This window comes from Sus scrofa, chromosome 1 (assembly GCF_054392235.1).
Source record: "Sus scrofa isolate SSC_HxYL_T2T_F1_AM1 chromosome 1, Sscrofa_HxYL_maternal_Yorkshire_Landrace_v2.0, whole genome shotgun sequence".
Classification (NCBI taxonomy): Eukaryota; Metazoa; Chordata; class Mammalia; order Artiodactyla; family Suidae; genus Sus; species Sus scrofa.
The window spans coordinates 226,233,726-226,252,211 of NC_139383.1; the positions used below are offsets into that span (position 1 = coordinate 226,233,726).

Sequence of the window (18,486 nt, forward strand, 5' to 3'; positions counted from 1 at the left end):
GAAACCTCATGGTTCCTAGTCAGATTCATTAACCACTGCGCCATGACGGGAACTCCAGAAACTAGCCACATTTTATTCTTCTGAAAATCTCTCATATGCCATAGTTTGTCCCAAAATATAAGAGCATACTTTCTTCTTGCATATTTCTTCATGTTTACTCTTCCCCTTTCTTTTTTTATTTTTATTTTTTTTTTTAATTATTTTCCCACTGTACAGCAAGGGGGTCAGGTCATCCTCAGATGTATACATTGCAGTTACAGTTTTTTCCTCCACCCTTTCTTCTGTTGCAACATGAGTATCTAGACATAGATCTCAATGCTACTCAGCAGGATCTCCTTATAAATCTATTCTAGGTTGTGTCTGATAAGCCCAAGCTCCCAATCCCTCCCACTCCCTCCCCCTCCCATCAGGCAGCCACAAGTCTCTTCTCCAAGTCCATGATTTTCTTTTCTGAGGAGATGTTCATTTGTGCTGGATATTAGATTCCAGTTATTAGTGATATCATATGGTATTTGTCTTTGTCTTTCTGGCTCATTTCACTCAGTATGAGATTCTCTAGTTCCATCCATGTTGCTGCAAATGGCATTATGTCATTCTTTTTTATGGCTGAGTAGTATTCCATTGTGTATATATACCACCTCTTCCGAATCCAATCATCTGTCGATGGACATTTGGATTGTTTCCATGTCCTGGCTATTGTGAATAGGGCTGCAATGAACATGCGGGTGCATGTGTCTCTTTTAAGTAGAGCTTTGTCCGGATAGATGCCCAAGAGTGGGATTGCACGGTCATATGGAAGTTCTATGTATAGATTTCTAAGGTATCTCCCAACTGTTCTCCATAGTGGCTGTACCAGTTTACATTCCCACCAACAGTGCAGGAGGGTTCCCTTTTCTCCACAGCCCCTCCAGCACTTGTTATTTGTGGATTTATTAATGATGGCCATTCTGACTGGTGTGAGGTGGTATCTCGTGGTCGTTTTGATTTGCATTTCTCTTATAATCAGCGATGTTGAGCATTTTTTCATGTGTTTGTTGGCCATCTGTATATCTTCCTTGGAGAAATGTCTATTCAGGTCTTTTGCCCATTTTTCCATTGATTGATTGGCTTTTTTGCTGTTGAGTTGTATAAGTTGCTTGTATATCCTAGAGATTAAGCCCTTGTCAGTTGCATCATTTGAAACTATTTTCTCCCATTCTGTAAGTTGTCTTTTTGTTTTCTTTTTGGTTTCCTTTGCTGTGCAAAAGCTTGTCAGTTTGATGAGGTCCCATGGGTTTATTTTTGCTCTAATTTCTACTGCTTTGGGAGACTGACCTGAGAAAATATTCATGATGTTGATGTCAGAGAGTGTTTTGCCTATGTTTTCTTCTAGGAGTTTGATGGTGTCCTGTCGTATATTTCAGTCTTTCAGCCATTTGGAGTTTATTTCTGTGCATGGTGTGAGGGTGTGTTCTAGTTTCATTGCTTTGCATGCAGCTGTCCAGGTTTCCCAGCAATGCTTGCTGAATAGACTTTCCTTTTCCCATTTGATGTTCCTGCCTCCCTTGTCAAAGATTAATTGACCATAGGTGTCAGGGTTTATTTCCGAGTTCTCTATTCTGTTCCATTGGTCTGTCTGTCTGTTTTGATATCAGTACCACACTGTTTTGATGACTGTGGCTTTGTAGTATTTCTTGACGTCTGGGAGAGTTATGCCTCCTGCTTGGTTTTTGTTTCTCAGGATTGCTTTGGCGATTCTGGGTCTTTTGTTGTTCCATATAAATGTTTGGATAGTTTGTTCTAGTTCTGCGAAAAATGTCATGGGTAATTTGATAGGGATTGCATTGAATCTGTAGATTGCTTTGGGTAGGATGGCCATTTTCACAATATTGATTTTTCCAATCCAGGAACATGGAATATCTTTCCATTTCTTTACATCTTCTTTGATTTCTTTGATTAAAGTTTTATACTTCTCGGCATATAGGTCCTTTACCTCTTTGGTCAGGTGTATTCCGAGGTATTTGATTTTGTGAGGTACAATTTTAAAAGGTATCATTTTTTTGTATTCCTTTTCTAATGTTTCATTGCTGGTATACAGAAATGCAACTGACTTCTGAATGTTAATCTTATATCCTGCCACTTTGCTGAATTTATTAATCAGTTCAAGGAGTTTTGGGGTTGAGTCCTTAGGGTTTTCTAGGTATAGTATCATATCATCTGCATACAGTGACAGTTTTATCTCTTCCCTTCCTATATGGATGCCTTTTATTTCTTTTGTTTGTCTAATTGCTGTGGCTAAGACTTCCAAAACGATGTTGAAGAGCAGTGGTAAGAGTGGGCATCCCTGTCTTGTTCCAGATTGGAGTGAGAAGGCTTTCAGTTTTTCCCCATTGAGGATTATATTTGCTGTGGGTTTATCATAAATGGCTTTGATTATATTCAGGAATGTTCCCTCTATACCCACTTTGGCGAGGGTCTTGATCATGAATGGATGTTGAACTTTGTCAAATGCTTTTTCTGCGTCTATTGAGATGATCATATGATTTTTGACTTTTCTTTTGTTAATGTGGTGTATGATGCTGATTGATTTGCGTATGTTGAACCATCCTGGTGAACCTGGGATGAACCCAACCTGGTCATGGTGTATAATTTTTTTGATATGTTGTTGGATTCGGTTGGCTAAGATTTTGTTGAGAATTTTTGCATCTATATTCATCAATGATATTGGCCGATAGTTTTCTTTTTTGGTGGTATCTCTGTCTGGTTTTGGAATGAGGGTGATGGTGGCCTCATAGAATGTCTTTGGGAGTATTCCTTCTTCTTCAACTTTTTGAAAGAGTTTAAGGAGGATGGACACCAATTCCTCTTTATATGTTTGATAAAATTCACCTGTGAAGCCATCTGGTCCTGGACTTTTATTTGTAGGGAGTGATTTTATGACCTCTTCAATTTCATTTCTAGTGATCGGTCTGTTCAGTTGGTCTGTTTCTGCTTGATTCAGTTTTGGCAAGCTGTAAGATTCTAGAAAATTGTCCATTTCTTCCAGATTGTCAAACTTGTTGCCATACAGTTGTTCATAGTATTCTCTTATGGTTTTTTGTATTTCTGCTGTATACGTTGTGATTTCTCCTTTTTCATTTGTAATTTTGGTTATTTGGGTTCTTTCTCTCCTCTTTTTAGTGAGTCTGGCCAGGGGTTTGTCAATTTTGTTCACCTTTTCAAGGAACCAGCTCTTGGTTTTATTAATTTTCTCTATTGTTTTTTGAGTCTCTATTTTATTGATTTCTTCTTTGATCTTTATAATTTCCTTCCTTCTGCTGACTTTAGGACTTTTTTGTTCTTCCTTTTCTAATTCGTTTAGGTGGAGGGTTAAGTTGTCAATTTGGGATCTTTCTTCTTTTTGGAGAAAGGCCTGGATTGCTATAAATTTCCCTCTGAGCACTGCTTTCGCAGCATCCCATAGATTTTGAGAGGTTGCGTCTTCATTATCATTTGTTTCAAGGTAGTTTTTAATTTCCTTCTTGATTTCCTCATTGACCCATTGGTTTTTTAGTAGCATGTTGTTTAGTCTCCATGGAGTAGGTTTTCTCTCTTTGCTTTTCCCATGGTTGATTTCTAATTTCATGGCATTGTGGTCAGAGAAGATACTTGAGATAATTTCTACGCTCCTAAATTTATTGAGATTCGCTGTGTCCCAATATGTGGTCGATTCTTGAGAATGTTCCATGAGCATTTGAGAAGAATGTGTATTCTGCTTTTTTTGGATGTAGTGTCCTGAAGATATCAATTCAGTCTAACTTTTCTATTGTTTCCTTTAGGATCTCTGTTGCTTTATTGGTTTTCTGTCTAGAGGATCTGTCCATTGATGTGAGGGGGGTATTTAGGTCTCCTACTATGATTGTATTCTCATCAATATCTCCCTTTATGTCTGTTAATATTTGTTGTGTGTATCTGGGTGCTCCTGTATTTGGGGCATATATGTTGACGATAGTAACATCCTCTCCTTGGATGGATCCCTTAATCATTAAATAGTGTCCTTCTTTGTCTTTCTTTATGTCTTTTGTTTTAAAGTCTATTTTGTCTGATATGAGCGTTGCGACTCCTGCTTTTCTGTCATGTCTATTGGCGTGAAATATTTTTCCCCACCCTTTCACTTTCAATCTATATGTATCTTTTGTCCTAAGGTGAGTTTCTTGTAGGCAGCATATTGAAGGTTTTTGCCTTTTTATCCACTCAGCCATTCTGTGTCTTTTGATTGGGGCATTCAGTCCATTGACATTTAAGGTGATAATTGATAGATGATTATTTATTGCCATTTGAACCTCGTGTTCCAGTTGATTCTATGGTTCTCCATTTTTTTTTTTTTTTTTTTTTGGTTGGATGGTCTCCTGTTATTATCTGCTTGAGTGGTTTTTTTTTTCATTTTTTGCAAATGCAATATTTGGTTTTGGCTTGTGATTGCCCTGTTTTTTAAGTATGCTAACCCCTTCCCGTAATTGTGTGTTTTAGCCTGATGGTCCTGTAAGTTCAAACACCTCATTACTATATTAAAATTAAGAAGAGAGACATACATATAAACAAAAAGGGTTATTTACCTCCTGACATCCCTTGCCCACATTTTATGGTTTTGATGACTCTTTTTTATTTTTTTATTTTTAATCTTATTTTGTTTGAAGCATGTTCATGATTAAATCTGTATGCTGGCTTATTTGAGTGACTGCTCTCTGATTGCGGTTTCCTCAGTCCTAGTTCTTCCTCTTCTTCTTCTTCTTTTTTTTTTTTCTTTTCTTTTTTCTTCCCTTTCCTTCCTTTCTTTTTGGTTTAGAGAAGCCCTTTCAATATTTCCTTTAACCTGGGTTTTGTGTTGCTGTATTCTTTAAGTTTTGGTTTGTTGGGAAAAATTTTTATTTCCCCTTCTATTTTAAATGATATTCTTGCTGGATAGAGTATTCTAGGTTGCATATTTTTTCCTCTTAGCACTTTAAATATCTCTTGCCATTCCCTCCTGGCCTGTAGTGTTTCTGTAGAGAAATCAGCTGATATTCTTATGGGGGTTCCCTTGTAGGTAACATTCTGTTTTTCTCTTGCTGCCTTGAGGATCCTCCCCCTTTCTTTTTAAATCAACAGAAAGGGTCAGACAAACAAGAGTTAAAACCCTAGCTATAAGATTCACTAAACGCTAGATAAAGCACTTAAGGCTCTAAGTGAGCCTTAAGGTCCTCAATTTAAAAATGGGGACCACCCACCTGAAACATGTGTTGTCTGGATTACCTGAAATGATTTCCTTAAGTAAGTTTAATTAGCACAGTTCCTAGCACACATAAAACACATACACCACAGTTAAAGAATGTACTTCCTCATCCTAGTCAAGGCCTACTCTTTGAAAAGAAAGTTCACAAAGAATGAACACATTTGGGGTCATAGAAATAACACTTATAAAGTTATCTGCAAGCTGCTTTTTTACATGCTCAAGTCAAAGACTAATTTTTACAAAACAAATATTAAGTGATATGTATTTTCTACAAAGTTCTATCTAAACAGCAAAATTTAAAATGGTCTGAAAAGGAGGAAGAGAAATATGGAGGGGGAAAAAGATAAGCTAGGCAACATAATTTGTGAACTGCTGTATCTGCCACAGTAATTGCAAGGCTAACAACACTAGTGTCTGTTTTCCATGAACTACACTGTAAATAATCGGGCATTAATCTTCTGATTTTTCCCTAAGAGTTATGGATTTGATTCAGCGATTTCTTTTCATTGGAAGGGTTTTCTGTGGTTCCTGTATGTGCTGGTGGTGGTAGCTTTAAATGAAAGAGCAGCAACAAGGAAATAATAAGCATTCTGATAGAATTTACGAGCTCCTGCTATGTTTATCAGGGGTATCAAAAGTACTTAAGGTAGGTTGATAGAGAGTTCCTGCATGAGAACCTGCAGTTACCAATCTGTAAGTGAAAAGGTATTACATCCCACCACTTCAGGGAAAGGAGTGAGACTTCCTTTCAAAATACAAACACCAAACTCCACTGAGGCTTTCTTTGAAGAACTCAGTGCTGAGATAGAGTCTTCAGGACTCACCGTTTACACTGCAGGTACGTGTGTGTAACCAGTGTGGCTGTGTTTATCTCCAAGTCAGGCTCAGGTCTAGCTAAAATATCATCCATTTGAGCAATAAAAATGTTTGTTTCCTGTTATCACTGCACTCTCCTTCTTACCATAAATACAGCTAGCAGCTGAGTATAAAATTAATACCATATTTTTGGAGTAGAGTTCCAATTTTTTAAACCTTTTAAAATAATATTATTCAAAAATATATACATAGATATGTCTAGAAGTGACTAGAATAAGTTATGCAGTTAATTTTGTTAATACTTCAATTTTGAAATATCTACTAAAGTCTGTTTTTCTTATTGAGAGGTTAAATTTCTCTCAGAATAATTAAAACAAGAAACAAACTATGGTTAATTCCAAAAGTATTTTTTTCTATACAAAACTGTCAGAAAGATATAGCTTTTACCATTATCCAATTAGTTTTAACATTTGCAATTAGAATACAGTAATGAGTCTAACTTACTAAATAGATAAGTCAACAAAAAGGAATTAGTACCATATGCTGCTAATTCAAAGTATCATTAAATATTATCAAGCTATCCAATCCCTAAAGCGATGTTCTGCTCTAGGTGTTTAAAGGAAAAAAACCTCAATAAGGAATTCCTTCGGTAAGACTGTGCATTTAACAAAGATTTATTAAGTACCCATTATGTGCCAAGATCATGCCAGATACTGTGACGTTGGAGACCTACTAATGAACCAGACTCTCCTCTCTGGGAGCTCACATTTTAATGGAGAAGATGTACATTAAACATGCTCAGGTCAATTCAATGACACATAACTCTTTTGTCCTCAGTGGTAACAAACCCAACTAGTTGGGTCCCTGGCCTTGCTCAGTGGGTTAAGGCTCAGCACCGCCGTGAGCTATGGTGTATGTCACAGATGCAGCTTGGATCTGGCACTGCTGTGGCTGTGGCAGAGGCTGGCAGCTACAGCTCCAATTTGACCCCTAGCCTGGGAACTTCCATGTACCACGGGTGTGGCCCTAAAAAAAAAAAAAAAAAGACTTGAATTCTAAAATTCAGCAATAATCAAATATTTATTAATAAGTAAACAACTCCTTCTCTATCTATCCCAAGAAGAAAGGAAAAGGAAAAAGAGCAAGAAAGGGGAGGGATAAGAGGGAGAAAGTGAATGAATGGGGGATGGTAGGGAGAAATGAAGGCACAGTCTGAGATAGACACTGAATGGGAGTATATGATCTCTGGCTTGAGCGCTGCTTCTAGCTTATCTCAACTACATACACTGCCAAAAAACTTTTTGCTCAAAATGGGTTTCTGTCATTTAGAACACATAATTCTTATGAATATCAGATATATAAGGTCTTATATATGACATGCAATATATATTTGCTAAGTAAATGTATGAAGTGTTAACATTTTGGGGGCACTTATAATATGTAATACTGTGGTATACACTTTGTATTTTATTTAATCCACACAACTATCTTACAAAGTGGGCACCAAACTGCATGAGAGTTTTAGGAGAGAAAATGGAGGCTTGGGGATTGTATAATAATTGTCATGGGCAGAGCCCCCCCTATGGTGCAACAGGATCAGCTACATCTAGGGAGCACTGGGACACTGATTTGATTCCGGGCCTGGCACAGTGGGTTAAGGATTCGGTGTTGCTTAGTTTGAGGCTACAGCTCAGATCCCTAGCCCTAGAGCTCCATATGCTACAGGGTGGCCAAATAAAAAAAATAAAAAATAAATAAAATAAATAAAAAATGTCCTGGGCTACATACTCTAAGAGCAATGTCATAATTCAAAACACAAGAATCTGGTGCAAAAACCTGGGCTCTTAAATATTACACGGCACTGAACAAAATGATATAAAGAAAAAGCATCCAGCTAAATTTATATCCATACTGAATAACCTGATCCTTATTGTTATATTTAACAAAATCACATAGCTCATTGAATAAAATTTAGCCAAGTCCAAAATGATGCAGCCCACTGTTAATTTTTCTGAAAACATCCAGGAGAAATTTCTTTCCTAATTTTAGATCTTTTCATAGCTTACATGTCCTCTTATCTCTCTTTCTCTACAGAGTAAATCTGAAAGTATCATGATCACTGTGTTTGAACACAGTCTCAGAAAGAAAAATTCAAGGCACCACCTAAACTCTATACCCCCCAGCACTAAACCACTATCATAAATGATGCCTGGGAAAGAAAATTATATTTTGCTTATCCTTGAAACTCCCATTTTCTCATATGCAGACCCATTGTCCAAAGTTCAGGTGTAAGTAATTATTATGACCAAAAAATTATTTAGTTTTATAAAGTTATTAAGACAGTAGGAATTATGAATATTTGTGTTGTTCTTTACAGTTTACAAAGCACTTTTACACACAGCATATCCCTGGATTCTCCTAGAAATCCTGTAAGTAGACAGGGAATAAATCACGCCTCCATTTGGCAGTTAAAGAAATTCATGATGAAAGGAGTACAGTGATTTGCCCTAAGTCATTCAGCTGGTAAGTGACAGACTGGGATTTTAAAACAGGTCTTCTGGCTCCAAAGTCGATATTAATTCTAAGAAAATAAATATGTTACCACTGACTGCCAAAGCAGTTTTCTATCTTCGTTCTTTAAGCATTCTTTTTTTCCTTAAGCCTTCATGCCAGAAATGTTTAAATAAATCATTAGCTCCTCTAAAGTCTCTTCAGTACAAACTTGTGCTCATGAACACTTACTCAGCAAATCTGCTATACTCTGTGCCCAGAAAAATATGTTTCATTATTTCTACCTGGAGCAAGGCCTATCAGCAGCTATCCAGAAGTCTCTGGAAACTTGGTGTTCTTAAGAGTTATATTTGAGTTAAGAATCTTTATAAAATATTCTACAGAGTATCCTGTCTGTCCTTAAAACAGACTGATCCAAAACAACACTCTCCCTATTTAAAATGAAAATTATTTACAAAAGCATCAATCCTATAGCCAGACTCTGTGTTAAGTGCTGATGAAAGACAAACAATGACTTCAAAGCAGGCACAGGAAAGGAGAAGGAATAGTCACAACCACTTGAAAAGTGCAAAAACAGATGTCTGTGGTAGGGCAACATATGGTCCAGAAAGCCTGCAGGCAAAAATATAAGGAATACACAGGCAGAGGCAAGCAGCATGGTCATGGAAATAAGGAGAGAATCTTGGACAGTCTCTCTAAGAATCATGCCCAGAACTTGATGCCTGAGGAGAGAATTGAAAGAAGAGCAAGATCAAACACCAGCATATAATACCAGAGAAGAGGAAGACATAGCGCCAGGGCAGAGATGTCAAGCCTAAAAGAGAGCCTGGAATCTCTACCCCTGGAGAAGAGTGAAGGCAACTCAACAAGGAGAGGACATCAGAAAAAGAGACCAGGCCTACTGTACAGCATTAGGGAACCATATCCAGTCTCCTGGGATAAAACGTGATGGAAAACAATATAAGAAAAAGAATGTATGTATATGTATGACTGGGTCACTTTGCTGTACAGAAGAAACTGACACAACACTGTAAATCAACTATACTTTAAGAAGGAAGGAAGGGAAGGAGGGAAGGAAGGGAGGGTGGGTGACAGAAAAAAGGAGACCAGGGCATGCACCCACCCACATGCAGAACCTTATGTCACCTCATCATCCTCTTATTTTAAAGATTAATTAAAATATTCCTATGGTTCTGATTGCAAATTACAGAACTAGAGCACTGGAGATCATCCTGATTAGTCTCGTCACTTTGTGGGTGAGGAAACTGGTCCGTGAAAGTGCAATTCTTTGCCCAAAGCCACACACATCAGTAGTAGGGTAAGGATTAAGAGCCCTGATTGCTGCTCCCTTGAGTCTGAGCTCTGCCACACAATGCTGCCTACCCAATATTTACATGAATTTGAATTGCTTCTACCACCTTTCAAAGCTCACTTCAAATATATTATGATGATGACTGAAAAGAATTTTAATGATAATAAAGTTTACCACCTCAAAGTTATTTATGCTAAGCTAATATAAGTGTTCATAAATCTACTGGGAAACATCCTTAGAGTCCTTTACATCACTCTTTTCCTACAGTAGTTATCTTAGAAAATGGAATGTAGATTAACTGTCATAATTCACTGCTGTGTTTTATTATTTTATCATTATAAATAATGGCCAAGGTTAAAGATAATAGTAATATTATAAATCTACTCCTAATACATATAATGGAGTCTATGGAGTCTATATGCTTAAAAACTAATAGAGTAACTAAATATTGAAAATATACATCCTAGAGAGAAAGAAATACTTTACAATTCAGCATATTTATTCTCATTCATAAACAGTGGTGCTCTATTCAAAGACACAAGGTTCTACAATCAGTCTTTTTCCCTGACCAGAATATTCTCCCCGAAGCCATCTTTAGGAGGCAGAATCACCTTTCTTAATAAGAAAGCACAGATTCCATTTCAACTCCTCCAATACTAAAAAACTCAAATTAACATCCCAAGCATTGTCATGAATTTCTCCAATCTACAGAAAAGCTTTGCTACTAACTTTTCAGATTTCTTAAGGGAAGTATTGTATATAGTTGCCTACATACTAGTTTTCACCAAGATTTTGAATTTACTAATTTCACTTAGTTTTATCCATAATAAAAGTAAGTATCAGAAAGTTCATGGAGGTAACTATGCCCAGGAGCCAACATGTTGTTGAAATATTTCTCTGAGTCTCTCAAAGCCAAGTCCCAAAAGCACTAGGATAACACTTCAATAGACTTCAATAGTGGTGCTGAATAAATATGACAGAGTCACAGGGCCTAAAGTGTGTGTTCACAACTGGCCCTCGACAAACACCTGTGTAAGGAATCTTCTCTTCACCCTTTGCTCTGTCGCCAAAGCCTCCCTAGGTCCTAGACACCTATCAAAAATGTTTAAATTTGATTTATTCCATTAAGAGAGTAGAATGCTAAGAATTTGTCAAACAAAACGTGTAAGTAAAATACAGTTAAAAATAAGTTAAACAGGGAGTTTCCATCGTGGCTCAGCAGTAACAAACCCAACTAGTATCCATGAGGATGTGGGTTCGATCCCTGGCCTTGCTCAGTGGGTTAGTGATCCAGTGTTGCCATGAGTTGTGGTGAAGATCGAAGACACTGCTCTGATCTGTGGCTGTGGGGTAGGCTGACAGCTCCAACTCCGATTCAAACCCTAGCCTGGGAACTTCCATATGCCAATGGTGCAGCCCTAAAAAGACCAAAAAATATATAATAATAAGTTACACAGCTTCTCACTTTTTTCAGATTACAAAACTCCACTGCAAACCAGGAAATGCCTGGACTTTTCTTGTATGTCCTAAGAGCTTTGCCCTTCCACCTAAAACTTTCCTGCTGATTAAATGCCACTTTTGATCATTATGAACTTTTACTATATTTGAATTTGCTGGAGAAAGCTTACAACTTCACACTTCACCAAATGATAGAACCTCAGGGGCAAATAATGGCAAGGAAGGGGATAGAAATTATACATTGTACTCAACACCTGATCAGGAGGAGAACTTGAAAAGTGGCCATTATCTTCCAGATGGAGGCAAGAAAGCTACTGGCTGACACAGCACCTAAAGAGCATTCTATCAAGTTCAAAACTATTAGAAACATCATATTTCCGGGCTTGTCAAGGTGATACTTTGTATGCTTCTGTCTGAATTATTTGGCATGTACATGCATTATACACAATAGAACTGTTATTTAAACTCTCCTAAGACTAAAATCCACAAAAACAAGTTCAAACAAAAAACTGGTTGACCACAAGGACTCCAGGGTAATAGAAAGACTAATAATTACAAATGTGTAATGAATATACCATGCGATGTATTCTATAGAGCAATAAATCTTAAAATGATGACTCAGAAAGATGAGGAAAGAGGCTCACAAACACAAAAATTACAAGAACACACATTCACATTAACTTATTCTTGTTCTCACGACCATCGTCCAAAGAGCAATAATAGGCCTCCTGATTCATCCTTCCTCTCCCTCTAGCCACCACATATGAAATGGAACTCTGCATTTATTCAGAGGAGACCAGACCAGAAAATCATTAGGATTACTTGATATTCTACATTCAGGAAGTCAATTTTCATTCCTAACTACCTCCCACATACCTTCTAACAAATGCTCTAAGAAGCAAAGATGCCAAATTCTTCAAGACTAAAATATCTATCCATCAGGCCCACAAAATGATCTGTACACAATTTTTTTTTTTTTTTTTGTCTTTTTAGGGTCACACCCACAGCATATGGAAGTTCCCGGGCTAGGGGTCAAATCGGAGCTGTAGCCCCCGGCCTACACCACAGCCCCAGCAACACCAGATCCGAGCTGCGTGGGCGATCTATACCACAGCTCATAGCAACACCAGATCCTTAACCCACTGAATGAGGTCAGGGATTGAACCTGCGTCCTCACGGATACTTGTCAAATTCGTTTCTGCTAAACCACGACAGGAACTCCCACAATTTTAGATATACAAATCACTACTAGCTTTATGTTTTGAGCAAAATCCTGGGCAGAATTGAAGACATTGTAATAATTATTATAGCCAAAAACTTTCTTACAGCTCATCTAAATCTGAATCCACCAGATAAAGAAAAAAAAATCAATTTCATTCTGTTCATGTTGCCCAAATTTCAAAACTCCAAATAAAATGAATATTAAACATGTAACTTGCCAAGACTTGGGCTCTCCAAAGTGGAGATAATTAATGCTGTAGAGGTCCATATCCTCAGTGTGCCATGCAAACGTGGTTTTCCACATGCCAAAATAGAGATAGGGGGTATTTACACCCTCAATAGAAATACCACATTCTTCCTCAACCACATCCAAGACCGTGTTTAGGCGAGCTATGTTCCATTCATCCACACCCTAGAACCAGGAGAGAGAGAAAAAAAAGCAAATATTAAAACTAATAAATATAACATTTACTGATCAAACCATCATCTGCCAAAATTATTATATGTTACTGTATATTTTAATTCACTTAGAAATAAAAAATAAAGCAGTAATTATTCAAGGCACGTGCACAAACACACATACATTTATGCAGACTCATGATTAATTATCCAAGTTTACTACCAGTATAATGTGGTTCTATATAAATATTAATGTAAAATTATACCAGGAGTTCGCAGTTAATGAACCTGACTAGCATCCAAGAGGATGAGGGTTCAATCCCTGGCCTCACTCAGTGGGTTAAGGATCTGGTGTTGTCACAAGCTATGGTTTAGGTAGCAGACACAGTTCAGATCCTGAATTGCTATAGCTGTGGCGTAGGCTGGCAGCTGTAGCTCTGATTAAACCCCTAGCCTGGGAACCTCCATACGCTTAAGGTATGGCCCTTAAAAAAAAAAAAATTATACCAAACGATGGAGAATTAAGGCCCCACTCCCCATGTGCCATTACTAAAAAATAATCATTGAGTCAAAGCATATGATCTGGAGCATGCTTTTTATATTTGGTGCACCTTTTCGTTTTGGGGGTTTTCCGCTTTTTTAGCTTGTTTATTTGTAAATTAAGAAGTCATATTAATCATGAGACATCATCTGAAGATACACTAACAAAAACATATCATCATCCCTCTCCCATTCCCATCCATTTCAATTCTGGCATGTGATAAACATCGTTTCCTGAGAATTCAACTCTAACTATTGGAAAACTTCTTAGCACTATTCTAAGCCACAGATTATTGTGCTTTTACTGCTTCCTCAACTAAATATTTAACCTCTTATGTTGATGGGGAATTTTAAACAAAGAATAATTGCCAAAAGTACTTATACAAACTTTGGTAAAATTGCTAAAATAATGTAGTTTTCTAACAATAACCCAACACAGCTGGTGACAGAGAAAAGGTTGAGTCACTGGTGTAGAGAGTTAAAATGAAATGAAAAGATTCCAATTTTACCAATAGTTCACTATAATTCACAACTGTTTACAATATTTACAAACTATGTATCTTTCCCATATACATTTCTCATAATCAAATTTTAAATTTCAGAGACTAGGCCCATTCTTATGCAATCATGTGGAAACTGCAATGTCTGTAACTCTGGTTCAACCTCCTCATGGTGCTATTAAACAGGGGCACTAAATTTATTCAGATATACCAAAAAGGCACTCCAGAGCAACTATGCCAATGGCCTCACATTACCATGTCTAATATTTCCCCTATACACTAAAAACTTTCATGGCTGTCTTGTTTTCATTCTGGTCTTTAGATGATAATATAATCAGTGTGTTGATCTTACTTCCTTGAGCTTTTGGGTCAGGGAAGTTGTTGCTGGGGCAGTTAATGAAGCTCAGCCTCAGGTAACAAAATTGAAAGTGCCAGGGGAAATCATTTTAATTCCCAAATTACCCAAGTTAGACATTCTATCTACAACTTAAATCCCACAGTAGGAAGTTTGCTATCTGGAAATTGTGCGAAGTAAGAAATCTTTAAGATCCTAGGTTCCAACTTATAACATCTCATAAAATTTCAATCAAATTATGTAAAATATTTTATCTCATTCTATTTATAGTGATGCAATCTCTTAACTCTAGTTGAATCAGATTTCAGTCCAATCACTCTAATAATAGAGTCCTATTTAAAAGTCATTACTGAGGCAATGAATCTGAAGTAATAAATGAGCACCACATTATAGGAATCATTTTTAAACTGAATGAGCTTGCGAATTTAGGAACAAACTATTTCTCTGAAATTCCTACAGTTGGAGAAGACTTATCTTTGTTCTGGCTGATATTATCTTTCAGAAATAACTTAGGCTGAATCCCTTAACATCCCTGCACCTGTGGGTCTAAAGGGATGAGAGTGGACAAGAAAGAGTAATGGCAGGAGACCAAGATTATGACACCAGCTCTGCCACTCATCAGGATGAAAAGCACTGAGATTTTCTGAGCTTCTAGTCTTTGTGAAGGCATGAAGGCTACAGTACACTCCCAGAGCTGCTCAGAGTACTGGGAAGACTAAAGAACATAAAACCTCTGAAAAATAAAACCTACTATGTCTTAGAACTGACAAAATAAATGCCTACAGTATTATCTGCTAAATCTTACTGGAAAGCTTCCCCCTGCTCAAAAAAAGAAGCCAAACAAATGATAAGTTATAACAAAGTCCTATGAAATTCACTACTGAAATTCTTTCCATTAATGGGCAAATAATAAGTTTGTAGCAGTTTCTTCTGGGCAAGGCCACAGTTGCCATGATGCTGAAACAATCTATTTTGCTAAAATAAAAAGTCCTGGAGTTCCCATCCAGGCTTAGTGGTTAACAAGCCCAACTAGTATCCAAGAGGACTCCGGTTTAATCCCTGGCCTCACTCAGTGGGTTAAGGATCTGGTGTTGCCATGGGCTCTGGTGTAGGTCGCAGATGAGGCTTGCATCCCCTGTTGCTGTAGCTGTGCTATAGGCTGACAGCTACAACTCCTATTTGACCCCTGGCCTGGGAACCTCCATATGACTCAGATGTGGCCCTAAAAAGATAAAATACAAAAAAATAAACAAATTAAAAGTCCCATAATTTCAATTAAAGAGGTTATCACAATACTAAGAATAAATAGTGTAACAGAGGGTGAGAATAAATCTTACTGTTTCCAAATTCCTTCTCTAATTTATATTCTCTACAATCGACTGAACAGGCTACCTGCCTCCAAGGACAAGTTCTACTCAACCACTGAAGAGCACCAGGTCTCCATCACAGACGCGCCTTGAAGGAGTACTCCTCTTTCATCATTTGGGAGTGTGACATCACAGTCTACCTCACTATACCACACATACATTCACACTACACCTACTCAAAGCAATTCTGCAACATAAGTAACATTATACCAAAGTGAACAAATGGGAAAACTAGTAATCCTAGAGCAGTGAATGGCAAAGATAAACCTAAATCTATGAGACTTGTAGGCCTTCACTTATAAACTCTGTGCTTCTAGTCCTAATCATATTAAAATGCAATGTATCATCCTCTTCTCAGCATCGATTATCAACAAGGATGCAAGGAGCTAAAATTTAGGACAGGCAACATATAAGGCTGCTACATTCTTCCCACCTAACAACTGGCAAAGTTTACAATAAAAGCTGCTTTAGAGATGATTTAGTGTAAAAGTGTCTCCAGAAAAGACCTCACCTACAAAAAAGCTCCACAATGACAGGTCAGAATTTTCCAAACCACACAAAGCTTAAAGCCATTGAGTCTCTGCACAAAGTCTGCAAACCAGCCCAAGTTTACTGACAGATGCCACTTCCCAGATTCCATTCCCTCAAATAAACCTCTTCTGCACAATGTTCAGCAGGAGCTTGAGCAATATTTATAACTCACCTGACCTCCATTGGGCAGACGTTTCCTCCCCCGTCCCTACCTCCCTTCATCCCAGTTACCCAGTGCCCTGTAGGCCTGATCTGCTCTGTATGTCTATCGACCCTGTATCTGCATGGTTTTCTAAAATAATTCACTATTTGAGCAAAATTTCTGCATGTGCACATACATACATATAAGGAGTTTACCCAGGATCTTTCCTTTCAATCTCTGTATCATCTGCCTATCAAGAATCAGATGGCGGAATACACCTGACCAAGGAGGTAAATTCAAGAAATACTACAAAGCCACAGTCATCAAAACAGTGTGGTACTGGTATCAAAACAGACAGACCGACCAATGGAACAGAATAGAGAACTCGGAAATAAACCCTGACACACCTATGGTCAATTAATCTTTGACAAGGGAGGCAAGAACATAAAATGGGAAAAAGAAAGTCTATTCAGCAAGCATTGCTGGGAAACCTGGACAGCCGCATGCAAAGCAATGAAACTAGAACACACCCTCACGCCATGCATGAAAATAAACTCAAAATGGCTGAAAGACTTAAATATACGACAGGACACCATCAAACTCCTAGAAGAGAACATAGGCAAAACACTCTCTGACATCAGCCTCATGAATATTTTCTCAGGTCAGTCTCCCAAAGCAATAGAAATAAGACCAAAAATAAACCAATGGGACCTAATCAAACTGACAAGCTTTTGCACAGCAAAGGAAACCAAAAAGAAAACAAAAAGACAACTTTCAGAATGGGAGAAAATAGTTTCAAACAATGCACCTGACAAGGGCTTAATCTCTAGGATATACAAGCAACTTACACAACTCAACAGCAAAAAAGCCAACCACCCAATGGAAAAATGGGCAAAAGGCCTGAATAGACATTTTTCCAAGGGAGATGTACAGATGGCCAGCAAGCACATGAAAAAATGCTCAACATCGCTGATTATAAGAGAAATGCAAATCAAAACGACCACGAGATACCAACTCACACCAGTCAGAATGGCCATCATTAATAAGTCCATAATTAACAAGTGCTAGAGGGGTTGTGGAGAAAAGGGAACCCTCCTGCACTGCTGGTGGGAATGTCAACTGGTACAGCCACTATGGAGAACAGTCTGGAGGCACCTTAGAAATCTATACATAGAACTACCATATGACCCCGCAATCCCACTCTTGGGCATCTATCCGGACAAAACTTTCCTTAAAAAAGACATATGCACCTGCATGTTCACTGCAGCTCTGTTCACAGTAGCCAAGAGCTGGAAACAACCCAAATGTCCATTGACAGACGATTGGATTCGGAAGATGTGGTGTATATACACAATGAAGTACTACTCAGCCATAAAAAGAACAAAAGAATGCCATTTGCAGCAACATGGATGGAAACAGAGACTCTCCTACTGAGTGAAATGAGTCAGAAAGACAAAGACAAATACCATATGATATCACTTATAACTGGAATCTAATATCCAGCACAAACGAACCTTTCCACAGCAAAGGAAATCATGGACTTGGAGAATGGACTTGTGGCTGCCCAGGGGGAGAGGGAGGGAGTGGGAGGGATCGGGAGCTTGGGGTTAACAGATGCAAGCTATTGCTCTTGGAGTAGATTTACAAGGAGATCCTGCTGAGTAGCATTGAGAACTGTGTCTAGATACTTACATCGCAACACAACAATGGGAGGAAAAAGCATGTATACATGTAAGAGTAACTTGATCCCCATGCTGTACAGTGGGGAAAAAAAAAGGAAAAAGAATGATAATGCAGTTTTTAATCACTAAATATGGTAACCATTCTCGTGTTTTGGCCATTGGAAAACAATCGCTATAGCATCGGTAAAGGTCTCAGAAGTCTGTTTTGTGTGTCTATTCAGTGTATTTAAAGTTAACATCAGAATTTTTAGAGATGGGCCTATTTACAGTGTCCTTTAATGAACAGAGATATTAATTTTAATACAATTGATTTATCAGTCTTTTATTGATTTTATTTAGTTTTGAGTATTTCTCTCTCCTGAATACATGAACCTTAAAGATTCTGTCCTAAGTATTGGTTAAAAACCTTTCAGGTCTTCCAT

The 18,486-nt window shown here is 37.7% G+C and overlaps 1 protein-coding gene across 2 annotated transcripts in view; it reads right to left on the reverse strand.

Annotated features, from left to right (window-relative positions):
• The window catches only part of KDM4C (lysine demethylase 4C), a 436,329-nt gene that overhangs the window by 334,298 nt on the left and 83,545 nt on the right, over positions 1 to 18,486 (reverse strand). For both annotated transcript variants that reach the window (XM_021063862.2, XM_021063858.2), the window contains one exon: positions 12,767 to 12,960. In XM_021063862.2, the coding sequence (XP_020919521.1) occupies positions 12,767 to 12,852 (86 nt within the window). In that variant the 5' untranslated portion in view covers positions 12,853 to 12,960. The remainder of the gene's footprint in view (positions 1 to 12,766; positions 12,961 to 18,486) is intronic.